This window comes from Bipolaris oryzae (genome assembly GCF_000523455.1).
Source record: "Bipolaris oryzae ATCC 44560 unplaced genomic scaffold scaffold_24, whole genome shotgun sequence".
Lineage (NCBI taxonomy): Eukaryota > Fungi > Ascomycota > Dothideomycetes > Pleosporales > Pleosporaceae > Bipolaris > Bipolaris oryzae.
This window is the reverse complement of record NW_006911300.1, coordinates 215,884-243,723: the sequence shown is the minus strand read 5'-3', so window position 1 is coordinate 243,723 and position 27,840 is coordinate 215,884. Positions and strand designations below refer to the sequence as shown.

The 27,840-nt window shown below is 51.3% G+C and overlaps 10 protein-coding genes across 10 annotated transcripts; 6 read left to right on the top strand and 4 right to left on the bottom strand.

Moving 5' to 3' along the window:
• Window positions 1-973: 973 nt before the first annotated feature.
• COCMIDRAFT_87751 (uncharacterized protein) lies at window positions 974-2,473 on the top strand (the record flags this gene model as incomplete). The annotated part of the gene is made up of 1 exon (XM_007687000.1): window positions 974-2,473. One exon carries the CDS (start codon window positions 974-976, stop codon window positions 2,471-2,473), a length of 1,500 nt encoding a protein of 499 aa, XP_007685190.1.
• Window positions 2,474-4,339: 1,866 nt separating this feature from the next.
• COCMIDRAFT_23916 (uncharacterized protein) lies at window positions 4,340-5,950 on the top strand (the record flags this gene model as incomplete). The annotated part of the gene is made up of 1 exon (XM_007686941.1): window positions 4,340-5,950. One exon carries the CDS (start codon window positions 4,340-4,342, stop codon window positions 5,948-5,950), a length of 1,611 nt encoding a protein of 536 aa, XP_007685131.1.
• Window positions 5,951-6,301: 351 nt separating this feature from the next.
• Window positions 6,302-7,289, bottom strand: COCMIDRAFT_2812 (uncharacterized protein; the record flags this gene model as incomplete). Its single annotated transcript, XM_007686925.1, has 3 exons — window positions 6,302-6,727; window positions 6,804-7,180; window positions 7,229-7,289. 3 exons carry the CDS (start codon window positions 7,287-7,289, stop codon window positions 6,302-6,304), a joined length of 864 nt encoding a protein of 287 aa, XP_007685115.1.
• Window positions 7,290-8,731: 1,442 nt separating this feature from the next.
• On the top strand, window positions 8,732-10,541 carry COCMIDRAFT_23914 (uncharacterized protein; the record flags this gene model as incomplete). Its single annotated transcript, XM_007686940.1, has 3 exons — window positions 8,732-9,146; window positions 9,414-10,142; window positions 10,480-10,541. The coding sequence occupies 3 exons, from the start codon at window positions 8,732-8,734 to the stop codon at window positions 10,539-10,541; spliced, it is 1,206 nt and encodes a 401-aa protein (XP_007685130.1).
• A 607-nt stretch (window positions 10,542-11,148) lies between these two features.
• Window positions 11,149-12,444, bottom strand: COCMIDRAFT_23913 (uncharacterized protein; the record flags this gene model as incomplete). Its single annotated transcript, XM_007686939.1, has 1 exon — window positions 11,149-12,444. The coding sequence occupies one exon, from the start codon at window positions 12,442-12,444 to the stop codon at window positions 11,149-11,151; it is 1,296 nt and encodes a 431-aa protein (XP_007685129.1).
• Window positions 12,445-13,825: 1,381 nt separating this feature from the next.
• Window positions 13,826-15,529, top strand: COCMIDRAFT_23912 (uncharacterized protein; the record flags this gene model as incomplete). Its single annotated transcript, XM_007686938.1, has 2 exons — window positions 13,826-14,278; window positions 14,366-15,529. The coding sequence occupies 2 exons, from the start codon at window positions 13,826-13,828 to the stop codon at window positions 15,527-15,529; spliced, it is 1,617 nt and encodes a 538-aa protein (XP_007685128.1).
• A 2,832-nt stretch (window positions 15,530-18,361) lies between these two features.
• COCMIDRAFT_34243 (glycosyltransferase family 32 protein) lies at window positions 18,362-20,009 on the top strand (the record flags this gene model as incomplete). The annotated part of the gene is made up of 2 exons (XM_007686969.1): window positions 18,362-19,502; window positions 19,960-20,009. The coding sequence occupies 2 exons, from the start codon at window positions 18,362-18,364 to the stop codon at window positions 20,007-20,009; spliced, it is 1,191 nt and encodes a 396-aa protein (XP_007685159.1).
• A 1,166-nt stretch (window positions 20,010-21,175) lies between these two features.
• Window positions 21,176-21,844, bottom strand: COCMIDRAFT_2807 (uncharacterized protein; the record flags this gene model as incomplete). Its single annotated transcript, XM_007686924.1, has 1 exon — window positions 21,176-21,844. One exon carries the CDS (start codon window positions 21,842-21,844, stop codon window positions 21,176-21,178), a length of 669 nt encoding a protein of 222 aa, XP_007685114.1.
• A 1,475-nt stretch (window positions 21,845-23,319) lies between these two features.
• Window positions 23,320-24,776, top strand: COCMIDRAFT_23909 (uncharacterized protein; the record flags this gene model as incomplete). The annotated part of the gene is made up of 2 exons (XM_007686937.1): window positions 23,320-23,371; window positions 23,470-24,776. The coding sequence occupies 2 exons, from the start codon at window positions 23,320-23,322 to the stop codon at window positions 24,774-24,776; spliced, it is 1,359 nt and encodes a 452-aa protein (XP_007685127.1).
• A 398-nt stretch (window positions 24,777-25,174) lies between these two features.
• Window positions 25,175-26,572, bottom strand: COCMIDRAFT_34240 (uncharacterized protein; the record flags this gene model as incomplete). Its single annotated transcript, XM_007686968.1, has 1 exon — window positions 25,175-26,572. The coding sequence occupies one exon, from the start codon at window positions 26,570-26,572 to the stop codon at window positions 25,175-25,177; it is 1,398 nt and encodes a 465-aa protein (XP_007685158.1).
• Window positions 26,573-27,840: the final 1,268 nt, after the last annotated feature.

Here is a 27,840-nt window from a genome sequence, read left to right as displayed (position 1 = left end):
AGTTCCGCCTCATATCTAGCCTCGAAACAGCAAGGTCAGCACAAGCAGAACCAGTTTCCAAGAATGACGAATTGGCAAAGGAGGCTCTAAAACACGAACGCCAAGACACTACGGCCAGCCCAAGTGGGCTTAACAATGCACAAGGTAAAGAAATGTCGAGCAGACGGCATCCATCTACAACTAGTCTGGGTGCTAGGTACCCGACTGAGAATACCTGATATCGCGAGATGAGAGTTGAACACTGAATGAAGTGTGAGATAGAACTTAAGAACTTCGCTAACAGTGTGGTCTAGACCCTTATGGCCCATCGTACCATGATCTTTTATTTACCGAATGTCTAAAATCCCCCACTTGGAGCCGCCGTCTGACATGCCTGACAGTACACAGGAGCTAGCCTCTTGTGGGTGACAAATACTTGCTATGCCGTCTTTACATTCCCCCTGCGCGGTGGGTGGCCGGACGCATACCTGATGAGCGCTGCGATCAAAGCAGGAAATACAGCAGCTGATTATGAAATTCTATGAAAATCAAGAGTAGACAGTAGGGCATCTGAAGCCAGTCTGACCCTGCAGAGTTGCAAGAAGGGGTAACAGGCAGTATTAGACTAATGCAGGTTAGGTAAGCGCACCCCCACCAAGTACTCTCACCCGCGCACCAAAGGAGCACTCGGCCGGAACCAATCACAATCAATCAAGAAGTGATGGCCTTTCCAGAAGTTTCCGATCATGTCCGCTCCTCAGCTGGTCTGGCCCTCAATGACCGCAGACTACGAAATCTGCGCACGGACGCTCAAGAGCCGCCCCTCAGTAACGGAGCTCCATCTTGGTTCTTCGATATCCAGATTGCTGCATCTCTTGAGACTCCATTCTCACCACCAGAGAAAACCAATCTCCTGCACTCTTATCTGTTTTTCTTTCAGCCTTGTCGTTGTTAGCAAACCCTAGAATCATCACCTGTTCCCAGCAACGCTGTCATGGGTCTCCTCGATCTCCCGCCCGAGATCCTTGACCTGATCATCGACCGCACGGCACCCGATGGTCTGGAAAACTTCGTCCTCTCATGCCGTGCCGTTTATTCTCGAGCCGCATCACAAATTCAACGCCACAATTCTCTGAAAAGGACCTGGCGACATATATCTAATTTGAGCACAACTCGCCTCCGTGACACACTGGCTATCTTGCACGAGATATCACGTGAACCGATCATTGCTGAGTACATCGAGAGCTTGTTCTTGTGGGATCGCGGCTCAGAGGATGAGGTCATGGACGAAGATGCCGAATATAGTTTCCGCGACGACGACGAGGCAATGGAAGAGATTAAGAGCTTGCTCCGAAGAACCGAACTTTACGCCAACGCCGATGAGAACGAATGGTGGAACCAGATTCTGGAAGAGGATAGGACTCATAATGGATCCAAAATCGACAAACTATACGCAACTATTGCTTTGTTGAGTCTGTTGCCCAATCTCAAAGTACTACAGCTACCTGACAGGTGGCATGAAACCCGAGAAGGTGAGGGCGCCGAGGATCTTGTTCCCCTTGTGCAGGCTTTAGTTTCCATGTCCAATGCTCCAGGGCATCGACAAAAGCCTTTGGCGCAACTGGAGACCTTGTTGCCATTCGTGGAGGAAGGGTACGATATCAGAGTTGGCCTCCAGGTTATAGAGCCGCTCATGGTTTTGAAAAGTATTAGAAATATCTATGCAGTTAGCTGTACAGCTGTCGACGAAGGCTGGGGGGGTCCCGGGTTTCGCTGGCTAAATCCAAATGCGAAGTCGCCCCTGACACGGGTCGAGTTTGCAAGCTGTTGTATGAATGCAACTGGTCTCGCAGGTTTTCTGTCAAATGTACCGGCATTACAGGTGTTCAGATACTCACACCAAACCAAATGGCACGGTGTCCAATACGACTGGAACCCTGGAGAAGTCCTAGAAACGCTCGCCAACTATTGCAGCGGGACCTTGGTTGACATTGCCATAACCATCGACGAACTGTTTGGTGAAATCGTCAACGGTCTGTCTTCGTTTCTCCGCTTCACAAAACTAGAGAGACTAGAAGTTGATCTCGAGTGTTTCTGCGGGCCACCACTGGAAAGTGGTCAGCGACAAGGCGCAGAAGCAAGAATTCCTGAAGGCGCTGTCGCATGGCGCCATGCAGACATACCGTGTATGGGTGACATGCTTCCCGACAGTATGCGAGAGCTCCATGTCAACACAAACTTCCCGCAGCCGTCTGAAGAGTCTCTCCTAGCTCTTTTCAAGAATATAGTAGCGCGACGCCAGGACAAGCTGCTAAATCTACACACGGCGATCATCCGCCAGTACCGATCATCGAGTGCGCAGTACATTGCGCAAAACCACCAGGTTCTGATTGAAGTTTTCGAGAAAGATGTAGAGAACCCAAGGCCGAGGTCGATGATGCCGCTCTGGAAGAGGGAATTCGACAGACGCGTGGGGGGTATTGTATCATCCTAGTGGTCTTCTCGCGCTTTCCATGCTGCTCCTGCACCGGCTTGAACTGGGTATCATCCTGGTCACATCGTGGCGCAATCCTCGGATCACGCTTCCAGAGCAGGGCGCATAGCTCTTATTCGGAGTTTATCAAGATGAGCAGGGTCTGCGGAGCCCCACAACTTTAGCACATACGAGACATTCTATGTATATGCACACCCATAATCAATGCCGATCCCGTCCAGGCGCAGAGGTATTCCAGCAGAAACCGAATTTCATAAAAAGTTGGCGCATTCTTGAGCCAGAGTATATGAAGGCGTAGAGCATTAGTGATTGCAGTCTCGCGTTGCATCTGCGCAGCGTACGTACAGCTGGCTACAATTACGTCATATTGACAGTTCTGTTAGCGAAGCCACATCAGTGAAGGGGGGATGAAATACCTCAAATGGGTGTTGATCACCAACAGGGTTGTTCTGAGATCCACAGCGGCCAGTTCAGCCGCCAATCAACTTCCTTGCACTGCCGTCCTTGATATCGCAACGGTTGTTTCGGCAGTGTAGACCCTAAAAGAGATATTCCGGGAAAGTCACGGCCCGCCTTCGCTTAGTAGTTGTCGCAATGTTAGCTAGATCGGTGGGCATATACGCTGGTTACTTGTCTCTTCAAAGCGCTCGATTCACAATTTGGGGTTTTTCTCCATCTCTGTACAATTTAGTTAGAATATAAGAGTATATTTATTATACTCTTTTCTCGGAACACATGCAGATATACAAAAAACTCGGCCACATTGTCGATCGAGAGTGCAACCAGCAACGCCTTAGACAATCCAACATCGATTACTTCAACATATATTGCACCAAGTCAACCTTCTCCAGCAAAAGGCCCATCGTCGCAATGTCGTTCTTATGAGCTGCATACATCACTTTTGCGATACATATTTGATTCGTGTCAAGATCCAAGTTTCATTTGTTGATGTGAAATGCAGGGTAGCGAGACGTGTAATCAATTAAGCATTGAGGTTGCACCAAACTGTGGGCTTCACAGTATCGTGTACAATCCTTTGAGGCCACAATTGCACATCAGGGTTATGAACAGACTGACCATTATCAGAGATCACACTAATGGTTCAACTTGCTGAATCATGGATATGGAAGTACATCACGCGCTCTGCAATAACGGTAATAGGTGCCTTGGTCGCCCCGCATATGGATCGAGCAGAGGAATGGTCAATTATATTGCATCCCTGAACGAATCTCGGCTGTACGCCCGAACCATGGATTGTAAAATTCTGCAGGGATTCATGACAACATCGATCTTTAGGGAAAGGAAGCGAAGCACAGACATGCTACCAGAATACTACGTACTTGTTCTATGACAATCGGGCGGAGTTTCAGTATGCACTCGACATGCAAGCAAAGGGAGAGTATATGGGATGCAAAAAATCAGTATGCAGAGATTCAGTCTAAATGAAGCTCATAGGCACAATCAGCTTTATTTCATAGAAAACTCTGCATTATGTTGCTTCCTGAGCCGGAATTTGACTAAGTTTGGTTACGGAAACATTGCTCTCGACTTCCACATACCTATTAGTTGTTGAAGCTGCGTGGGCTTCGCATGTCAGTCTTGTTATTGGACAACATTAATTTCCGAACAGGAGCTTTCAACCTCATCATTACTCAAATCCACCCGACCCTCAACCCATCCTCAACCATGATGTAAGGAATGCATTTCTACTGAATGTAAGTATAATTATTCGCGCAAATTTCCTTTTCGTTTTGTTGATTGTCACATAAGAAGACCGAAAGTCCTTTGGGATCTTTTCGGCCCTCGCAAGATCTTTCCCCACAGGCAATCTGAGAGGTACCAAAGGATCAGAACACCACCGGCAAGATGGAGCTCGTAGTCTTTCTTCTTGTGGCTCTTCTCTCTCTTGCTTCAGCAACCCCCGTACTTCCCGTTGTCAGACCCTTTGCCCCATCCAAGGTCGTTCCCCGAAACCCCAAATTTAAAATGCCCTTTCCCACGACATTCTACGACCTACCTACAGGCGACCCGAGAAGCGTCCCACTGCCTACGGGCGACCTGGGAAGTCCACCGCCTCCATGGCGACACGAAAATGGAGTAGGCGTGTACAAGGACCCTCATCAAGTCGCTCCGCTGTGGTATTCCGAGGACGAAAATGAATTTCCCCCTAAGCCAAAAAACAAAAATAAGCCCGATGGCAAACAGGCTCGAGATTCCGTTCCTACCGAAATTACGAAAATTATAAGCAGGAACGAGGTCACGATATCGAAGCCGAAGGTGCTAGTTAATGATTGCTATCTTGCGGCTCGAATAAAGTGCAAGGCAGTGTTGGGTCTGACGGACTGCGAGCAACAGTCCGCAAAGTACACAATACTGCAACCTGTTGGGGAAACTGGGGATTGCATTCCTCTCGAGCAAACTGGTTCTGACAATCTTCTCGGTGTTGTGAACACGCGGTTGCTGAGCAAAGAAGATGTGAAGGCCTGCTGGCAGGAGTGTGGAAACATCGGACAAGAGGCGTGCGAACAGTGCGACGAAAAGTTGCGGCTCGGAGGACTGACGCCTTCCACTCAGCCGGCTCGATACGATCCTTGGGGCTGGGGTCCGACGCAAGCTGGGGACCCTGTTGATCAGGGTATGGTATCGGTGGGTTTCCAGATGCTCTGGAAGTGCGCATTAAATTGCATGCGCAACAGCGTTACACCATGCAGGAACTGCGATCCGCTCTGGGAAGAGTCCAAGAAAGTTGTGTCCTCCCGTGGATTCAAGGAGGAAGAGGCTTTCTGGGGGTGTATACACGATTGCTCTCGCAACAGGCTGGTATCTTGTACGGCATGCGAGCCAGCCTGGCGCCAGCAACTGGCAATGATAACGTCCACTCAGCTGTCAGTTGAACAAGCAGTCGCGTACGCTGATATCTGGAACTGTGCAGTACACTGCAATGAAGACAGGACGCAGAAAATGTGCGCGCCGTGCGACGAACTCTGGAGGAAATGGGATGCAGGACTACCGCCCTTTGGACCCGAACGGACTGGTCTTCTTACCGCAAGAGTTGACGCCGGATCTCCATCAAGTACCGATTCCGAAGAATACGCGATCAGGCTTCGTTATAGTGAATGCATTCGATTATGCGATCTGGTCGACGACATTCGACCCGTCGAATTTTGCCACAACTGCGAGACGATACTCGTAAAATCTGCCTCAGTACTGGCGCCGAGTGCTTCGATCCGTCGAAGCATTTCCGCCGAGTCCAGCGAGACAATCGCAAGGCGCCTGCTGTACGTCTGGGACCCGGTCACTGGCGCTTTCAAGTGCAAAGAACAGTGCGCCAAGGGCAAGGACTACTACATCTCGTGTCTCCCCTGCCTGTACGATAAGGGCATCCCTGTTGGCGACAACACACCCCAGGTCGGTCAAGCAGAGGTCGTCAAGACGAGTCCTGAGCAAAAATCGGACGTCCTTCTTATTTCTTCGTAAAAAAAAAAGTAGTCACAAATACTGGGGTCGTAATGCTAGATAAGGTTGAGTGGGAATGTAGTTTGATTTCTGAGTTTCTATTAGAATATGCCGTCTTGATAATACATCTGTTTTGCGATATGGGCATTCCGCAATTCTTTCTTAAAGAAAAATTCTTGCAGTGAATACAGTACTGTAGTGATGAATGAAGGTATTTTGGGATATCAGGGATAGGCTGAAGTTGGCATTGTAACAAGCAGTTAAGATCACTCACTTGTTCTATCGCTTGACTCATTCTCAATTGCTGCTTACATCGTTCTTGATATCTGCACTACGATGATGCCCTAGATTACAAGCCCCACCTGCTTCTAACTACGCTTTTTCCACATCCAATACATCCTTGATTGGTTGCAACAAGCTATTCATAGCTGCTTCGTTAACTTCTTGGCCAGTGCCTACACCTGCTGGCGGCTCTATGCCCCATTCTGGGATCTGTCTCGTGCCAGAAACGGTGAGCTCTAGCATGCTTCCACCTGGATATTCCTTCTTCTGCAAGAGTTCTAACAGATGCTTCGCACATGTATCTGGTGTCAGTGCTACCTTTGGATCGAGGGAGAATTGCTTCATCTTTGTGGCATCGAACATTGGCGTCAGTACGGCGCCTGGGCAGAGACAGGTAATTTTGACTCCAGTCAGGGGCTCAGTAGTTGCGAGTGACTTTACAAACCCGATAATTGCATGTTTTGTTGCACAATACAAGGGTGCTGCTAGGTTGCCAACGATGCCCGCAATAGATGCCTGTGATGCGTTAATCTCGTGTCTATTCGGGCCGCTTTCAAATCAACAACGGCTCAATGCTGTCGGCAAAACTCACGATGATGCAAACACTTGCCCGCTTTCCTTTTCCCAAGCTCTTCCTTATTGCCAACCTCGTCAACTTGATCGGGTGATTCACATTAACATCAACCTGCCTGTACCCCTCATCTTTTTCCGGATCCTTCCAGAAATTTGAAAAGTCAGGTTCGAAAAGTCCAGCGCAGATAGCATATGCATCTGGCACATCGTTCCATTTCTTCTCGCACACATCGAAGAGCTTGTCAAAGTCTGACCAGCGTGTCACGTCAGTTTGAACATAGACGATGTTGTCTTTGCCGGCTGCGAAGCTGTCGAAGTCGGGTGTTGTTTTGAGGTCCGCGACGAGGACTCGTGTACCAAGTTCATAAGCTTGTTTCACCACGCAAAAACCAATGCCTTGATACAATGAGATCTAAGTGTAATCATTTGAGCCATCATGCATACCTGATGCGCCTCCAGTGACGAGCAGGATCCCGTTGTTCAGTGGTTGATCGATCGATGTCATGTTGAATTTATGTCTTGCGTTGAATATTCAGGTTATTGACTGGAGTTTAAAGAGCTATCGGGAAGAACGTTAACTTCGGCTATCGATTACACTCTGCAAATGCTTTGTTGTCAGGTGTCGGGATAACGGCTCCCGAGCGGAGGGCCGGAGAAGGCGGGGTCCGCTCCTGAGAGGGGTGCATGACCGCCAAACGGAATGGACCGACGTTCTGAAGGCAGTTGAGATCGGACTTGATTACGTATTAGCAGAGTGGCTAAGGATATCCTCTACCAAACAACAATCTGGCACTCAGGTTGAGTGTCAAGTCACGGCTACATAATCGCGCACGTATACGTTCTGCGTTGCCCTACTAGGTTTGGTAGTACGGTTACAATCCTCTCGATGAACACACAAGTAGAAAATGGAGTGGTCGGCTTGGCAAAATGCAGATAGACTTATTGTAGATTGTTGATATCGGGGTTATCTTTCAATATATATAGACGCATACGAACAAAGAAGTTGAAACCACTTGTGCATCCCCAATGTGCTTGCTATAGGCAGATGGAACCATGAGCTGGCAATCTAAATTACTTAGCCAAATGAAGCCTTCCAAAAGATGAGCTTTACGAAGTGTGCCAATTGCATAAGTGGGTCACCTAAAAACCCCACATTGACCGCACCAGTTTCCTGTCATCAATTTCTTACTACTAACATTAACAACAACAAGAATCTCAACCCTCACCACAACCCTCAAGCTATCCGTATCAGAGATCCGAGATGCGCACAAATTCAACAAAGTCATATACAGCGTATTTACGCACGATGGCGCATGTGAGACAGGGGTCAAGACACCGTAACACTGTGGCCCGGGTGTGAAAAGAGGCTCGTGTTTGCTCAACCAACGCAAACCAGTTCCTAGTCTTACCAGCAATCGCGATTGTGTATTATCATGCTGTAAGGTAATGCCAGAATAGCAATTTTTTACTGTTTGCCAAAAATAGTAGCATCCTAGTTCTGCTTGCGTTGGGAAAGCAGCACTTTCCAAACCCTGATCAGTTGTGTTTGGGCTGTAATCTCTGTTAGAATATTCAGAAGTTACTTGAACAACGACAGGAGTATCTTTACTACTAATTGTTTTTCTGGATTTTTGTATAATTAGACGACAATACCGCTTCTGCAGACCGATATCAACCTTACTAAGCTATGGAGCAAGGACGAGCGGCTGAACAAAGCGACTGTGTCTTGTATGCCAGCAATTACCCCCGCGCAAGGCTGATCAAACTTGCTTCATTAAGTGAACGCAAGCAAGGCTTCATGTGTGGATATGGCCATGAATTGACTTCATGTGCTAACGGTATACCAAAGAGTGACACAAACACTTGCTGGCCACTTAGCATTCATCCACCTTATAGGACAACACTCTCGCAATCCTAAATCACGTCCTATCTGTTCTCTCATTCACGATGGAAGCACTGCCACAGGAATTGATCAACCGAACAGTGTGCTTCGCAGAGCGTGACCCGGACAAGCATGAGTACTATCATACGATACATCAATCTTACAAACCTGGCAAAGCGCGGCCTCAATTTCCTCGCCTTACGATTCTCAACGGCGCGTGGAAAGAAGCAGTGGAGAGTATCACATTTCGCCGCCTAAACGTCTCCAATGAACACGACCTGGAAGACTTCCAAGCAAATGTGACAGGGAGCCGGCGAGAATACTTTTCCCAGATTATTGTCACAGTGAGATTGCCAGAATATCCGAGATCCAGAGACACGTCGCTAGAAATATTACGGTGGACCTATGATGCGTGGAACGAGAATTTTACGGAAGCACTAGAAGACTTATTTAAGATTTTACGAAAGTGGGAAGATGATGGTTTGCGGAATGTGTTGCGGCTTGATATCCTCCTAGGAGTGACAATGCCGACTGCCCAGTATTGGGCAAGACAGGCAGCACTTTGTAGTGCCAGATGTGATTTCAAGCAACCACCTCGGGAAAGTTGGCTTCTGCGCTTCGCTCATCCTAACAACCTACCAACCTTGTCTAACACCCAGCATCTCACTGTGGAGGATGGTGAACAGAGACTTGCACCATCTATTGGACCAGATCCAGTCTTCTCGCTCCCAAATCTTTAGAAAACAGATTGGGGATTTCAAGATTTGTGCGACTTTTATGAAGAAGAATCAGATCTCGACCCATTCCATATCCCTGAGTACGAAGACGCTAGAGAGCCGAAAGCGCGTCGCGCAAATCGTATAGGATTTGCGAGAAGCCTCAGGCGGGCCCCTTTCCACCATCTCAAATCCGCCACAATAACCTTCGAACACGAAGCCCCCTTGGATCAAAGACTCCCCGTCCCAAGCCTCATGCCTTGTGGTTTCTGTAGCGGCCCCTTCAGCACCGTCCTCCATATCTTCTCCCGAAATCTCACAAGTCTCACTCTAAGTGCGCAAGTCGATTACACACTCTTCTGGCCGCAAGAAGAGCCCGCCACACCCCCTTCCTGGCCAAACTTGACAACACTCGACATCACTATGCCCATGGTCTCCCCCCGGGGCAAATGGTACTTCACCGGACCCCTTCCACCCCTCTCCTCCTCTTCCTCCTTCTCCCCCTCCTCCTCCACAGCCGACGGCACCATCGACGACCCGGCCTCAGACAAACAGGACTACAGCAACTTCCGCACCCACCCCGACCCCTTAACCTTCAAACCTCTGCTCGAGGCCCTCTCCAAAGCAGCACTGCACATGCCCGTCTTGCTCTCTCTTATGCTAACAGTGGAAGTCGAGTGCAAGAGGGGAGACGCACGAATCACATATCACGCTCCCTGCGAAAAAGTAGACTGGGGCGATGAAGATCAAGGTGATAAAGGTAAGAGACGAGTGTATTACGATGTTGATGTGGAGCATTGGCAGCCGAAACATAAGACTACGGCAAGGTTGAGGAATGTCGGGGAGGAGCGGTTTGTGGGAGGGAGGTTTTGGAGAGATTTATTCGGGGGTGTGTTTAAGGCGATGTACTCGATATCATGGTATCGAAAAGGGGGGAGGGGTTGTTTAGTGAGATTGGGGTTGATAGGGTTGAGAAGTAACCATGGTAGGAGATACAGTTCTCTGTCACAAGGGGTAAGATGGCATTTCGTATGTAATGTATTGATTTTTCACGATAATTGAACGGGGAAGCAGCATACATAACATGCTCAGACTAGCTTCCTTGGCACCCGGTGGACAACGCTTTCGGGGACTCAGCACAGGCTGCCTGCCGTACTAAGATGGATAACGCATCTGAAAGTTGGTAGCTCCATAGCTTTACAACATTGCTGTAGCACAGAAAATAAATGAGACCGTGTAGACGCAGGATTTTTTCCTATATTCGAAAGTAATAACCTCTTTGTCTAATAGCTTTAAGAAAAGGAGCTAGGGAAATGATACTAATAGCAACAAAAGATCAGCTATTTACGAGTCGCTGGAATTTCGTCTGCCAAGTGGCAGTCTAACATGCTCAAACCAGCCTACCTAGATTGCGTTTTAAGATTGGACTCCAATGTACGCATAAATACACGACGTCATGGGCGTTTCAAAAAGTAAAAAAGCAAGCAAGTGACTTCATTCCAGATACGCATACAGCAACCAAGAACAAAGACAAAGGTCATTACGAAGTAAGTATAAAATGCATTATCTAGCCATATTGGGGGGGTATATACATTATCTTTAACTCCATAATGCCAGAGAAAAAACCCCATCAAAAAATTCCAAAAAGAAAACCAAAAAAACCATTTCGCAATCGAGCCGTCATAAAAGCCATTTTAGGTGCTCTTCTCTCACCAAAGGGTAACAACTAAAACAAAAAAAGCAAATAGATGTGCATGCCATATCGTTCAAATCCCTGTTGTCGTTCCGACCACACTGGCCTGCCGCCGCAGGTTGGCAACCATTTCGTGTTCTTGGCGCAGAGCCCTCCAGTCAAACTTCTCAAAGGCAAAACTCCATATGCGCTCGGCAACGCTGAGACCCCATTTGCTCATGAGGCCATCATCGTGATGGGAATTGGTGCGACCAACATGCTGGACAAGACTAGGGGTAATGGCATAGCGCAGCTCGTGGCGCTCGTTAGCGAGGTCCTCTAGCAGGACATCGATGTAGCCGAGATGGCGGTCTTTGAAGTAGTCTACGATTTCTGCGGCTTTGATGTTGGGGAAGACAAAGGCCTGGCCACAGCAGCCGAAGGCGGGCATTTCGTGGACACCGGGGGGCATGGGCTGGACGGTGATGCGACCAAAGGCGAAGAAGAGGAGGATGATGATTGCGAGGACGGCGTAGGTGGCTAGGAGGGTGCGGCGGGTGACGACGGTGATGGAGAATTTGGTGGTGGGCTGGAAGCAGCGAATGAAGATGAAGACGGCCGTGGGGATGAGGGCTACGTAGATGGAGTTTTTGAGGTAGGTGGTCCATTCTTCGGCGTTCCAACCGAGGAATTCTTCTGTGTAGAAGAGGCGCAGGTAGAGGAAGTCGGGCTTGGCGCGTTGGAGGGCCGCTTTGCGCTCTGCCTCGTCGATGGCGGCAATGGTGCGGTGGTACCAGCCATCGACAGCTACGGTGTCGTCCTCGAAAAGGGCAATGTAGGGCGTGTATTGCTCTCTGCACTTGTCCAAGAGGTATCTGTAGTCGAAGATGCCCTTTTCGTCAATCTTGTGCTGCGTCTCAAGATTGCGAATGTACTGCATGCGGTCGAAACCGTACCCGTAGGTGAGGACCTCATCGGCAAGTCCAGCCAGCCAGGCCTCATTGTAGGCTGGGTGTATTTCTGGTCGTGAGTGGGGGATAAAGACAATAAGGTAGATTTCTTTCCGCTCTTCCGGCGTGAGACCCTCGAGGAGAGAGCCTACTGCATCAGGCAGATACTGGGTTCCCTCGCGCTTGAACGAGGGTATGCCGACACACAGCTTCCTCTGCTTTTCGGGGCCGGCCTTGACAACGGTGGCGGGGTTGTAGGAGGAAACAAAGGCTTCGGCCTGCTGACGCCTGAGGGCGGAATAGCGCGGAGTGTATCCTTTGTTGGGATCGAAGAAGACGGAGGTCGGGTCGCGGGCGGATACGGAGTTGATGGTATATATGAAGCTAAAAGCAATGAAGACGGCAAAGCCTATGACGATGCGCGAGGGTGAGAAGTGCATGGCTGTGTGGGCTATAGCGAGCGGAGGATTAGAGAAGTGGACTTTGATGTAAGTTTGGTCAAGGGCGTGGTGGCATCGCTAAACGAAGGGTGTGGGTGTGGGTGAGGGAAACGAGGGTGGTGTGCAGAAGCAGGTCATGTCATCGTGAAGGCGCGTTATTAGTTGACATGTGGATAGGGAAAAAAAAGATAGGAGCAACGGCCTCTAGAGGAAGGCGGGTACGAGGGGGTCTGAGCGGAGGCTCCACCAGGGCTGATGCTGTCGGGCGGGGATCTACCACTGTAGCTGATGAAGATAAAATTAGCCCTAAGCATGGGCGCCGGCCGCTGTTTCGTCCTCGTGGCATGGCATCGCACAAGCCAAGCCAGACAAGGCGCCGGCCTGCTCGTGAATCTACACAGTTAGGTACATGTGTACTAGGTGTACAGATGCGCAGTTGGAAGAGAGTTTTCTTTACAGCCGTCACTGGCAGGGTGGCAGACATGTCAGGCAGCGGGAGGAAGCATCCCCCCGCATGAGTAAGATAAGACGTCGCGTGCCGCTTGGTTATGCGCATTTGGCTTTCTGGGCGGTTTCGTTTTGTTTGATGAGCACTGAGGGTATCTCGAGAGGCGACGCCCTCACGGCTCCTCTAGGCACATGTCGGTCTCGGCGCTCGATGCGCTGGTTGGGGGTGGCATGTCTGCCATTGGTCTTTTTGCCACGTCCTGTGCCCTATTCCCTGCGGGTGCAGAGGACATGCGTAAGCCAGTCGTGTTCGGCGCGCTCTGAATAGGGGCAGACAGGCGATAGTTGGAATACAAGGGCCGATGGCCCCGCCGCATGAGAGGCTTTTATATATCGGCTTAGCCTGTCGCCATTAGCGCCACAAGCCTCTTGGAAGACGAGACTGGCTAACGTCACCACCGTTCAGCGCCTTCGACATGGCATGTGCATGTGCAAAATGCTTCCAATTCCGACGTGGAGGCGCACACATGTCCAGCCCACCATCACGGCCATGGTCGACCTTGTAGTTGCTGCACGTGTGTAGGCGCACATGTGTGCAGATAGTACTGTACACTGCCTACGACGGATGCGCCATACTACTCTACACGCCGAGGGTCCGGTGGCGGCACCATGGCGAACAAACAGCTCTCCCACTGCCGTCTCTTCTTCACACCCAGTTGGAGTCACACCCACCGCCATCGCCATCCCTCGCTGCGGATGCTGCGCCTGTGGACCTGTGCTCCTTCACAAATCCCCATTGATCCAGTCATACCTGCCTGACTCACAGTGCCAATCGTGCTCACACACCCCGCTTATGTATAGCTAGCAGCATATCACACATTTCTATCCGCACCGCATCTACACAGTACACACAGAGCCCTTAGCACCTGGCGCCATGCCCAAGAAGCACACGCCCTCATATACTACCGCGAAACCATCCTATGTTCACCCTTCGCTGCAGAGCTCGCGCTCAACCTCATCCTCGGTCTCGGCCGCAGAACCCCAGACGGTCAACCAGCGCATACAGCAGCTCCGTCGCGAACAGGCTCCACGAGCAACCCCGCAACAACGAGATGAACTCACCTCGGTAGTAAGCAACCGCACCGTTCCGCCGGAGCTGCGGCGCATCCTGCACATACCCGAAGTTAACGCTCCCAAACCAAAGGCCAACTCGAGGATGCGCCGTGCCAACGGCGGCGCGAGGCCACCACCAGGCCCCGCAGCTCCCACGAGCTGGCTACAGACGAGCCGCCACGGTTCCGTGCTCGGAAGAAAGAAGACGGGACAGGTCAAGGAGAGCGCTGCCCGGTTTGGCACATTGGCACAAGTCACGGATGAGGAAAGAAAGGTACGACGCCATTCGCCCCAATCTCGCACTGGCGTTTGAGTGTCGTCCAGGCTTAATGTTGCAATTCAGGCTTCTTACTCATGACAGCGCTTACCGCACCCTCGAAGTCTTGCCCACCAATGCCTACGGACCTTTACGCTGCATTGGCAAGAGCTTTCCGAATACGAGCAACACTACATTCCGTCGCTACCGATATCGCTCAGGGAGTCATTGCTGAGCTACTTGACTGTGTACGGTGAGCCAGGAATGGTCGATTTCAAGTCATTAAAGATATTGTTTCAGAATGAAGACGGAGGAACAGCAGGCTGTGAAGAGGTACAGATTTTGGACCTTTCCAGGCTATTGAGTGAAAACTTGACGCTTCACGATGTTGGAAAGTGCCTCAAGCGGCCAAGTGCGACGACACCAGTCCATGTCAGTATGGAGACACTCAGTGTAACGGACGAGCTAGCCGAATCATGGGAACAAGAAGCAGATGAAGGAACATCAACTCCCCCAATACTAGCAGCGAAGCTCCACATACCACTCTTTGTGAACCTCAGTCGGCTATCTCTTGCCAACCCCGGGCCATGGGCGTCTTGGCCAGAACTACTCCGCATCTCCCCCAACCTTAACAAGATCACGCACCTGTCGCTCGCCCACTGGCCTCGGCCGTCAATGACGCCGAACGCAAAGACGACATCGATGATCTCGCGGCACACCAGAGTCTCGCTAGGCGGATCCGACTTTTACTCGGATCTCGACGACGACTGGCACGAAGCGACAAACATTATGCGGCGCTTCTCCAAAGACACGTACTCGCTGCAGTGGTTAGACCTCGAGGGCTGCTTCTGGCTCAAAGCACTGACATCGCACGGCGGCAGGTCTGGCGTCGACGCCGGCCTCAGCACCGAGGAATGGAGCACCCAAGAAGGAATCCCGGGTCCAGACTGGAACGACTCGTGGCGCCGTATTACCTATGTTAATGTGTTCCAAGGCTGGATCCCGAGTGATAGTCAGAGTCTGCAGAATATGCCTGCGGGCATTGTGCCTGTGCAGTTACTCCGGTGGCTACGCGAGAACAAAGATAAGGAGCATGTCAAGTGGCGGTTGAATGGTCAGGAATCGGGGCATGCGGTTGCCGAGTGGGTGAATCGCGAGAAGGCGGCGAGGATTGTGGCCATGGATATCCAGGCGGTGCGCAAACGCGGGGAGGGCGTGTGGTGCGTGGTTGATTTTGGATGGGGAGGTTCCGGGGTGAAGATGGCATAGGAGATACTCACATACACATATTGTCAACTTACTTTGAGCGCGCAGAAGCGAATCAGGCCTCTCTCACTCTCACTCTCTCTGCGTGTGTGTGTAGGTACATGCAAGTAAGCAAACAAAGAGACTATGGCGGAAAGAGGTAACAAGTAAACAAAAAAGTTAGCTCATCACTCTTTCCCCCTTCCCCCCCCCCCCCCTCTCCCTCGGTGCTCCTTCCGTTTTTCCGTAGGGGTGGGTATTATTTGCGCTTCACTCTTGGCACACCATCTGATTATGTACACACCGTTTCTCTTTCCCCCTATTCTTTTATACGGGGGGATTAACGCACGATGTGGAAAAAAAGGAGAGTTCAAAGCTTTGTGCTAGACTAGACTAGTCGTTATGACCACATGCAGATATTCTCCTTGGAGATAAAGATGTACATTTCACAAATTGGATGACTGTGATTTTTACTTCTTCCTGCCTTTTTACCGTGTACCTACTACGTATCTGGGTAGATGAACGCTATGGACTTTTGTGTATCCCCGAGACCGGGTATGGGATTGTAGTTCAATCTGTGCACTTACTCACTTGGACTAGAAGGAAGGGGGAGGGGAATGACTCGGAGAGTGACGCTCGGAGCGCAAAGGAGTGGAGATGGATACGGGAGGGTGGGTATGGCGATCGACATTTCGCTTTCTCAACAGGAATTGTGTGGGGTGGGGGAGATTGAGAGTGTGGATTAGGTGAGCAGGGCGGTGTGTGGGGGAGAGCATTGGGGATAAATTGGGGAATGGGTAAATGTGTGCAGATGTGTACGTATGTGAGTATGTGTTAAGCATGTGTATGGAGGTCGATCGGGGACGGATACATAGATGGATGCATCGGGTATTGACAGGGTCCACTAGTCATGACCAAGATGTGATGGCAGCCCTACAAATATGTAAGCAGGCCGAGTAAGACAAATGTGCAGGGACAAAAAAGCGCCGATGCTTTTTGCCGCGAACCGCCAAACGGCTTTTTGCGCGGCTAGTCAGCAGGTCAGGAACGAAAGTCAGGAACAGGAAGGCGAGTGCAGCCAAGTACTAGAAGTGTGTCGGTGGTGAGAAGCCAAGGGAGAAGAAGAAGAGAACATGTGGCGGGTAGCTGAAACATTGACACAGCATCCTGTGACGCCTTACGCGGACAAGAAGATGCGATGACGCGGACGGAGAGCGAGATGACCGGGGCATGGGAGGCATGGGAAGCATGGGGAACGTGGCGTTGGGCGGGGAATGAATCGGAATTTCATGTAGACGGAACATGCGGTAGCGATTGAAGAGAAGCGCGGGGATGTGCACGATGTAGAGTGAGTAGAGGAGCGGCATGAAAGTGTGTTTGGTGGAATGGGCATTGGCATGTGCATGGAACAAAGACGGAAGGAAGGGCATCGGGGGGCTGTGGTTGGTGCAATGGTGCGAGGGGGGGTGAGGACAGAGTGCCGCGTTGCACATGGTTGCCAAGGCCGGGGTTTGTTTCGACAAAATGGCGTTGCATATTGCCGTGTTGCACGGCTGGCAGCCTGAAGGCCATGGTGCGAGTGGTATGGCGTCAGGATGGATGGATGGAGGGGAATGATGAGGCGGTGGGTGATTGGCGTGCTGACAGACACGACCTGCCCGTTTGCGATAGCCGAGATAACGGAAGCTGACCATTCAGCTCATCGAGAAGACGGGCGTGGTGATGACAGCAGGGACATGTGTAGATAGCAGATACAGTAGTGTGTCCATTTGCATCCACGTACTTACTGACTGACTGCACCGTCATCGGCAGGGCGTCAGGCGTTTTGCCCTGGGAGCGTTTGTGTCGACTCTTAGCGGCGGGAGGGCTAAACGCCATGAGGCAAGAGCACGGCGTTTCAGCCAAGCCGACAGCCGAACGCGCGTCACCACGGCGAATCCGGCCCCTGGTCAGCCGTGCGGAAGACCATCACGGCTGCCAAAGACACACGTACGTAGTATCTGTGTTTCCATACCATCTACCCTTGTAACACCACCACCCACACTGCATGACCTCCTCAGGGCTAGAGCGGGCTGAGCGAGCGAGAGAGAGGGGTCTGTCGGCGCAGAAGCTGCTTCGGTGGTGGTGGTGGTAGTGGTGGTGGTGGCAATGCACAGCCTGCCGGCCATGGTGCCAAAGCCAGGCACTGCCAGCTACCCACTGCAACTGCAACTGCAACTGCAAATGCAATGATTACTCGTACAAGCAGTTCTCCACTGCCCGTCTTCGTGATAAGCAGAGACGGGCTGGCCCAAAAAAAAAGTGTCATGGCCCCGACCGCCTCTCTGGCCCGGCAGTGTTGCAGGAGTCATGCAACTGCAAGCGTAGACAAGCCTTGCCCAAGTTGTCGACGACCAGCCCGCCACGGCTGGCCCGAGCACGGGATGCTCGCTCTGAAACGCGTCGCATCCTGGCGTACCCTCTGTTCTGTCGCCAGGCCCTGTTGATTCAAAAAGCCCGCCATAGCGCGCTGCTCCTAGCCCGGGGTTTTTTTTGGGTCTCTCTCCATCTATGTAAGCGGTGCTGGTTCCTCGCGCGACTCACCCACTGTTTCTCCTGTCTCCATTGCTTCTCTCAGTTTGCGGCTGCCCTATTTTTGGTCGAATTGAACTTCGGTCCGTACCACCCGTCTTTCCCAACGGCCTCGACGATACCCCTACCCTTCGCTACTCTTTGCTTCCCCTTACGTCCCCGAACCACACCCTGCGTTTCGCCCACTCGCTTCAACACCTCGAGTAACCCATTGGCACACGACCCTTCACATCTGCAACGTATTCACCTCGCGCTGCCACCCTCCTCTGCCAACATCCCGCCACCATGCTCACCTTCAAGAAAGCCCTCGTGCTTTCGCTCGCCTGCCTGACCCTATTCTTCATCTTCAAGTCACAACACCACGGCAGCACAACACCAAAGTACCGCAATGCACATGACATGCCCCGTCCCACCGCCTGGGTAAACCCTGCCGACCGCGAGCGAGAAAAGCAGAAAGCGAACAAGCAAAAGGAGGCACAAAAACATGCCGACGCGCCCGCAAAGGCAGACCAGTCAGACAAGTCGTTCGATGTCCCCGACACGCCCTCGAAGAAGCCAAAGACCCAGGTCAGCCTCGACGAGCTGCGCAAGAAGCCCCTCACAGAACAACTCGAGTACCAATTCCCCTACGATGTCGACACAAAGACTCCTGCCTACATCTGGCAGACGTGGAAGCACACTCCCCAATCGGGCGAATTCGAGGAAATCTTCCGCGAGCCAGAGGCCAGCTGGACCATCCACCACCCGTCCTTTGTTCACGAGGTCATCACCGACGATGTCGCCCTCCACTTGATCAGACACCTCTACGCCTCGGTCCCCGAAGTCGTCGAGGCTTACAATGCCATGCCAGCCCCCGTCCTCAAGGCCGACTTTTTCCGCTATCTCATCCTGCTTGCCCGCGGTGGCATCTACTCGGATATTGACACTACCGCATTGAAGCCTGCGTTTGAGTGGATTCCTTCCGACGTCGCCGCAAACTCATACGGCATGGTTATTGGCATCGAGGCTGACCCAGACCGCCCAGACTGGGCCGACTGGTACTCTCGCCGCATCCAATTCTGCCAGTGGACCATTCAGTCCAAGCCCGGCCATCCCGTGCTTGTCGATGTTGTGGCCAGAATTACTGAGGAGACCCTGAACCGCAAGCGCGCCGGCAAGCTTACCGCCAACCACAAGGATATTGTTGAGTTTACTGGTCCCGCTGTATGGACAGACACCATCTTTTCCTACTTCAACAACCCCGACTTCTTTGATATGAGCACAAGCAAGGGCAATATTACGTGGGAAAACTTTACTGGAATGAAGGCCCCCAAGAAGGTTGGCGATGTCATTGTCCTTCCCATTACCAGTTTCAGCCCCGGAATTAAGACCATGGGTGCCGGCGAAGACGACGACCCCATGGCCTTTGTCAAGCACAGCTTTGAAGGTAAGCGACAAGAATCCCAGTAGCATTCCTGCACCTGCATCTTATGACTTCATGTTTCTATTTTTAATGTAGCGCTGCATAGCGTATTTTCTTTTGGAACTGGTTAAGTTTAGCGCTATATCTCTCCACAAGAACCAGCTCCCAAGGGCAGTAAACAACACTCTTGTCAACCGTCTCGCCGCAGCGTTGGTGCGTCATTCGTTAGAGTGCTTACACGAAAAGCGTGGCCACTAAAACGCGTGGCGGGACCGTTCGCCCGTTCTAATGTCTAATTATTACTCCCCGGATGCTTATTCACGCGCTCTATACCCAATCTGACGGGTTTAAATACGATGTCAACATGCAGAGAACACGGGTTACCCGGCCATGCACGGCACAACTTGTTATCCCATGCACCGTCCGAGCCATCTTCCGCGTTTCCGTCAAAGACCGAGATTTTCTAACTTTTGATCAACAGGAACTTGGAAGCCCCAGCACCTCCGTCATATTGGCGAGATCTTCAACTGAGAGATCTTCCCGGACACCCCGTTTTTATTTTCTTTTCTCCAACACGGCCCGCTACATGACCGGACCTTGAACCTTTCCATATACAACGAACTACCTACGTTTGCATGCTATGCTTGCAAAAATTTGTACGTGGGTGGGGGGGTGGACCGCCGATTGCACTAAGTTTATTCCACGCGTTCCGCTCTACCGGGAATCCTCGAAGAGGAGAGTGCCCTTAGTTGCATTAACCCAGCGCATCTGTCACCCAAAAACGGCCGTACTCCGGGGTTTTTCACGATCCCGCAGGTCAGCAAATCACGCGGTGTGCGCGGTCCGACTTTCCCCTTCTCCCCCTCTTCAAACCTTCTTGTTACTCGTCTTCCCTTTTGCTTTTCTTTTCTTTTCTTTTTACACCCTCGAGATTCTCGCTCCTCCCACACCGACGGCCCTTTTTCTCGCCATCGTTTTTCCGGTGTTTTTGTTTGACTCCCGCTTTATTTTTATGTACATGACATGATATTTTCTGGGAGCAAACAAAACGGAAGCGATGAGCACCTACTGGGCCACAGGGAGAGAGAGAGAGAGAGAGAAAATGCAAGTTGGGCGGGGATTTGACATGTGAAAGCTACTTAGTTATCAGCTTGTCTTGTCTCACCAACTTGGAAAGTATGGGAAGGGAGAGGAAAAAATATTCCAAACTGGCTTTTAGAATCGGCTTCAAGCGCTGAAGCTCGAATTGGGACACGTATGTGTGTGTGTGTGTTTTTTTGTTATTATAGAGAAGGGAGAGTTTTCCCTCTGTGTGTTGTGTGCGTGTGTTTTAGGATGGGTTGGTACTGGGACCTACTTATCCATTGTACAGTAGAAAGTATGATTTGCTTTTTTTGGCCATCACCATCATCATCATCATCATCGTCGTCGTCTCTGGATTCTGCCACGTCATTGCGTTTTTTTTTAGAGAAAATGCGAATAGAACTTGTTGTTTGAATTCAATACAAAAATTTCTTGATATTGATGTTCTGGTCGTATACTTGGTGATAGTAATACAAAGGTCGAATGACAAAGAAACCAAATAACGTCATTGGGTATCACATTCTACACCACATCACCCCACACATGCAATCTCATGCAATCTCATCCTCTCTCTCCCCAACAATCCACTCAACCATCTTCCATCTTCCCCCCCTTCAGTGCCTCCCCCCTCCAAACGCCTTCCCCACCGCATCAACCATACTCAATAAACTGCCCCCCAGCGTCGGCCGCCTCTCCATCCTCTTCTCCCTCGCATACCTCCTCTTATACTCTCTTTCCGTCTCAGAATCCAACTCTCCACTTGCATCCCTATTCCCATTGCCACTCCCATATCTGTTTCCATGCTCATCCTCATAGTGCTGACTGTACGTCGACATTGAGCGAGTGTACGGAGCGTAATTTGTTGTCCTTGTCGTTGTTGTTGTTGTTGTCGCTGGTGGTGCAGCAGGAGGGGGATAGGAAGATGCATAAGGGTGGTAGTGACGAGGGGTGGGTTGGTGGATTGGGATGCCAATGGGTTGTTGGCTGGATTGTGTGGCTGGAGGGGGACCGGGAGGTGGAGGGGGATAGCTGTGCGACATGGAGGATGTCGAGGATGTGCGGGTGTGGCGGGTCGGTTGCGGTTGGTGTTGTTGGTGGGGGAACGAAGGTTGAGCATAGGGAGGCGAGGAGGAGTACATTTGCTGAGATTGCTGCTGAGGCATTTGCGAAAAGTAGGTTTGCGATTGGGGGGCGTTGGGAGTCGTGGGATAGGGCGGAGCTTGGGCGTGTTGCCCGTATTGGGTGTGGAGGTAGTTGGACTTGTTGGAGTCGTAGGACGACATTTTGGAATTGGGTTCGATATTTTGCGAGACACGGGTGCGCGTGCGTGCGGGGGGACGGAGTGGCGTTTATGACTTGGAGTATCTGCGTGCCCAGCGTAGTCTCGAGGTGCTGGGCTCTTGTGCTGCGCTGTTTGCTCTTGGCCCTGTTTTCGAACCTTGTCCGATCGACACGGGCTGGATGTATGGCGTATGCGGCTGGTGGTTATGCGTCTCGCGTGCGAGTTAGATGACAGCAATTGATAACAATTAGTAGTAGTCGGTACGGGACGTTGCGCCTGGCGCTGTATCAAGCCTCAATATATGTTCACTGCATCTCACCCCTCCGAGCCTTGCGCTCTTGGCTGGCATCACAAAGTTATAAACGGTCCCATCTGACACTGGGTCGACATGCACCGCGTATACATAATTGTGACGGGAGACGCTTCCCACCAAATGGCATCTTCTCTTGCGATTCAGTTTGGCCGCCAAGTTGCGCCGTATGGTTGTAGCGTATGGATGGCGGCAATGTGAGGGGCAACAGAAAGTGGTCGGCTTATGATGTCACTGCTCTAGCCAAAGATTGTGCGCGGAGACGGGCCAAACCGTTAAGGTTCCTGACGTTAGCGAAGCTTTGATGGTGTGCAAGGAATACATGTTGTTGGTGGAGATGAACTGGAGGGTTGTCGATCGCTCGCAGGCGCCGCAGTAGTGCTGTGGCAGGAGCTTGGCAGCATTCTGTGCCCTTGATTGGGCGATGTCGCTATTGTTTGACTGGTGGAGTGTATGGAATACAAATACTAGAAACCCATGCACCCAACTGGATACATACAGGCGAACAACACACTCGTTTGGGTGAATTCATTATTGAATCATTCTACCGACAGCGGCTTCTGCGATTCACCCATGGAATTTTTGTATTACGTCTTTCGACATCACTCTTACACCACACTGTCCGACTGTCGGAGCATTCAACAGGGCCATCCATGGTAATGCAAAGGTCATATGTATTCTCTTCGCATCACCCTTCACTCAGCACCCAAACGAGCCAGCAATCTGTTCACAAGACCACACACGCCCACGTCACGTGCTGACGACAAGTTGGTGAGGCTGTGCCGCATCGCCACTACGCAGCCACCTCCTAGCGCCAGATGATGGTGGAGTCGGGCAGCCGAGGGCTGCTGCCTTGCAAACCAACGACGTGGCACGCCTTCCTATTCGCAGCCATTCACAGCCAAAATGCTGACGATGGCGCCAAGGACAAATTCGTCATGGGTCAACTATTTCGCTTGACTTACCCCTCCACTGTCCAAGGCTGAGCCATACTCAGCCCCGGCCACCTTTCGTCCGTCTACGATTACTGTGTGCATCCTCTAAGAAACAGACTCGGAAATCGATCTCACCTCCTGTTTCCATAGCCAGCCACCCTAGAGTCTGCGCGCGTCGATCTTATCTTGTCCTATAGTGCTTGCGCCGCACTGTTCAGAAGTTAGGCAGGCATGTCGTACTACAACCAACCACCCGGCGGATACCAACAACCCTATCCAGGCCGTATGTCATTCGTTGCTCACTGTACAGCCCGACCGCGTTTGCATCCTTCATGTGCTGCGGCTTGGCGCCAAACTAGGATTCATACTAATATCTCCCAGAAGGTCCTCCTCAAGGTTACGGACAACAACAGTATCAACCACCTCCACCCCAAGGCTACTCTCAACCACCCATGCAGCATCAACAGTACGGCGGTTACCCGCCCCAGCAAGGTTACGGCCCGCCTCAAGGTCAATATGGCGCCCCGCCCCCGCCCCAGGGTTATGCTCCTCCCCCTGGGCAGTATCATCAACCACCACCGGGTCAATATGGTGCACCTCCAGGTCAATACGGTGCACCGCCGCCGCAAGGACAATACGGGGCCCCGCCACCAGGCCAGTATGGAGCCCCTCCACCGGGCCAATATGCTCCTCCACCCCAAACAAGTGGCTATGGCGGCCCGCCAACCCAACCGTCTCTCGGCTACGCCCAACAGACAGCCAACATTGACATGATGAAGGACGTTGAGGCTATCCGCAAAGCCATGAAGGGCTTTGGCACTGATGAAAAGGCACTTATTAGTCTCTTGGCCAAGAAGGATCCCATCCAGATTGGCACGATCCGTGCACAATACGACCAACGCCTAATGCGGAATCTAGTCCAGGATCTTGAAAAGGAGACTAGTGGTTACTTCGCAAGGGGACTGGTGGAGATTGCTCGAGGACCCCTAGTATCTGACTGCTACAACCTTATGGAAGCAATGAAGGGTCTGGGCACAAAGGAAGTTATCCTGGATGACATTCTCGTTGGCCGCAGTAATGCCGATATCAACATCATCAAGCAAAAGTATCAGGAACTCTTCCAACGGTCTCTTCAAAAGGATCTCAAGGGTGATCTCAGCGCCGGTACTGAGCAGATGTATGACATGATCATCTCAGCACGTCGTGCAGAGGACTCACATCCTGTGATTCCTCAAGAGATTGACCAGGCCGTAACGCAGCTACAGGCCAGTCTGGGTGGCTTCGCCAGCAAGAATGCTGCGCAGGTCTGCCAGATCCTTACTAGCAAGAATGACGCCCAGCTCAGAGCGATTGCACAATCCTACCAACAGCGATTCCACAAGTCTCTCGACAGCGTGCTGAAATCTTCATTTTCGGGTCACATGGAGGATGTGCTTCGTCTTCTGGTGCGCCGTGCTATCAACCGGCCCGAAGCGGAAGCAGTCCGACTGGAAGAGTCCATGGCTGGCTTAGGCACAAGAGACGAGCTCCTCGTGCAGCGTGTTGTGCGATGTCACTGGGATAGGAATTTCATGAATGCAGTTAGCACTGCGTACAAGCAGGTCTACAAGAAGGATCTTGTCAAGAGGATAGAAGGAGAGACGCGCGGTGATTACGAGAAGCTCATGGTTGCTTGCGTTAAGCCATGAGCGAATTGGAGTTTTTGCTTATGACTGGGAGGCTATTTGATTACGATGTCATGTTTTATTCCTCTCTAATCCTTTGTCATGGCCGACATTGTGAGGAATACCCCGTATTGGTCGAAGAGTAGGTTGTTATTTTTTAATTTTTTTTCCAAGACGGGGGTATGTGAAATCCAGTAGATGATTGTTTTTTTCAATAATTACTCTCTTGATTGAATTCTCATGCCTTCATTGTGCCTATATCTACTTCAAATATGCCGGAATGTTTGATATCTGATATGTTGTGTCCAAAGCGTTACATTCTATACATCAACATTGTCTAGTAAAAGTACCAAAGATTGATATCATATCGTATACTTTTCCACAATCTGTTATACACAAGTCCAACCTTTGCTTCAACCCCCTCACCTCTGATACGCCGGCGGCGGAACCTGCTCCCCAACAACCCCATTCGTACCACCCTGCCTCATCATCATCATCTCCCTTGCAACATCCATCTCGCCTTCTCTCAACGGTGGCGGGGGCTCCTCTGGCGGTCCCAAATGCCCACCCGGTCTCGTCATCGGCTCAATAACCACATCCCTCATCTCAACCTCATGCTCCGACTCCTTGCCCGCACACTCGAGCAGCAAGTTATACTTGACATCGTACCGCAACGCCACAGCATACGTCCTAAACGTCGGGGGCACAATGGTGCTAACTAGTAACCCATCCAGCGTGGTGTCGTGCGTGATTTCGATACCGGGTTTGACATAGCGGTGGTTGAAGAGATCGAACTTCTCGGTGATTTGGCTGCGGGCGTCGCCGGTGGGCGCGGAGGCGAGCGGGACGCGCGAGGTGATGTGGGCGCTGACTTGGGCGCGGATGCCGCGGAGGTGGATGGCAGCGGGCTGCTGCTGGTGCTGATCGATGCCGCCATTCATAAGCGTGGCTTGGAGAGAGATTTTGAGTGTGCTGGGGGCGCCCACGCGGTACTGTGCTGGGGCCCGTAGGACGAGGAGCGAAGTCGCGGAAGTGTCGTCGAGTTTTTCAGTACTGCTGTTACGGAGGCCTGAGGCTAGGCGCTTGAGGGATGCCCGGCGCTCCTTTGAGGGGTCTGGAGTTGAGGGCCGGGATTTGCGTTCAAAACGTATGGGGGGTGCGGGGAGTAGAGGGAGTGGACTGGGTATATTGAGTTCGGGGACGGAGGGGCTGAAGCGGAGCTGGTGAACTACTACGGGATTCAGGGTGAAGGATGTTTGTTCTGCGACATATTCGGCTCTAAGAAAGTACTCGTTGCAGATATTGTTTTCGTTGCACCAGAGCGTTGGAGGGAGTTGGTGACCGGTCTCGTGTTCGAAAAGTGCATCTGGTTTGAATGGGGCTTCATTTTGTAACTTGGGAGTTGCTTCGACTTTTTCTGGGAACCGGAATTCAAACGGGTATTCTATCCGTCCTGGCGGGCATGTTGCAGTTGGTGTCTGGATCCTTGACAATGTTTTTTCATGGCAGAAGAGCTCAACCTCAGCACAGTGGGGATTTGCAGGGTTGCGGTCGTTGGAAATGCGACATGTTGTTTTGCCGATGAACTTAATCGTCACGCGCTTGATTTGCAATCGTGCTTTGACGTGTACTACCCCTTTGACCAGGTCATTATTGGTGTGAATAGTACGCCGACTAGACTTTGAGAATGCAATGGAAATTGGTCCTTCTGGTGTATTTTGGCGATCCGGATGGTGATGGTCGCTGTACAGTTGTGGTTGAAGCACGTAGCTGTAAAGCTGACGCGCCGATTGGGCTTGACCCGGTAGTGTGGCTGCCATCCGGACTATTTGACCAGCTGAACGATGGCAGCAATCGACAGAAGAAAGTAGCAATTAGGGCCGCAGACTTGGCCTGATAGCTTGCCGTAGTAAGCCGCGTCTTACAAATGCGGATCTTACAAAGCCGCCTGCTTTGAACTGCATCAAAAGACGCACGAGAAATGGCGGTGATAGTATACCCCGCTTCCGTACTACAAGCTTTTATTTCGGCCGACAAACGCCAATTGCGTATCTGCTAAGCTCCTCTCGACCGCTTTTGAGGTCATTGAAATATCGAGGGTGGCAGTGAGTAACCGACCGATACTGGAAGATTTCTTCTGTGCATGGAAAGCTATGCAGGGAGACTTAGTCGTTGCAAGACACTTGGAATTTGCCGAGCGGATTCGACTTACTTTGGTTCGATAACAATAGCCGAAATTTCGAAAGCGCCGTGCACTATTTGGATATGGATGCAGTGACGTTGATGCAAAAAGATGCAATATCATTGGTGCTGCGCAGGCAACTCCAGTCAGTCTTGGGACTTCAGCCTAGCTCCAGCAACCTGCACTGCACCCTCCTCCCCCCCTTCTGCTGCGCCCTTTGCACTATACGCTCATTGGATGTGTAATTAAGCCAGCACACTATTACTGTATCTCCTACTTCCAAGCAGCAAGCATCAAGCCGAACTACTCCACCGATCAGAATCTTTGGTAGTCACGAGTATTATAGTGGGGCTGTCACAAGTGGCTATGCAGTTGCAGGCGGGGGTGTTCCAGGCACCCATCGCTCAGCTTACACCACCACCATGATCCATCTACATTCTGAGCGGGCGATTCACAGGCATCCCCAACCTCATCTTTATCGGAAATCCTTGCCCTGCATAGCACAAAGACATCTGCCGGCCTTGCCGCACGGTTGAGGCGTGCCAGGGCTTTAATTTGACTTCATGCCATCGTCCAGATCTTCATTCAAAAGAAACACTCATCAAGACAGTCGAATGAGCGCGTAAATTTCACGGCAGTGTCACTTGCGGTGAGTAGTCGGCGGCTGTGCACACTTTTTGCGAGTGCTGCCTATTAAATGAGGCTTCCGCCGGTGAACAACAGGAAGTCTTTGTTTTTTGGCCCTTTTGTCATTCGTATCCAGAAAACTAAGTTTGCAGTAATCCTTGGGAGGAGATTAATCAAGATTTCGGATCGATGAAAGCTACGTAATGTGTAGGCAACACTACTCTTCGGTGTGTGGTCATGACGAAACACTGGGAGGAGGCACACGAGAGCAACGATCTG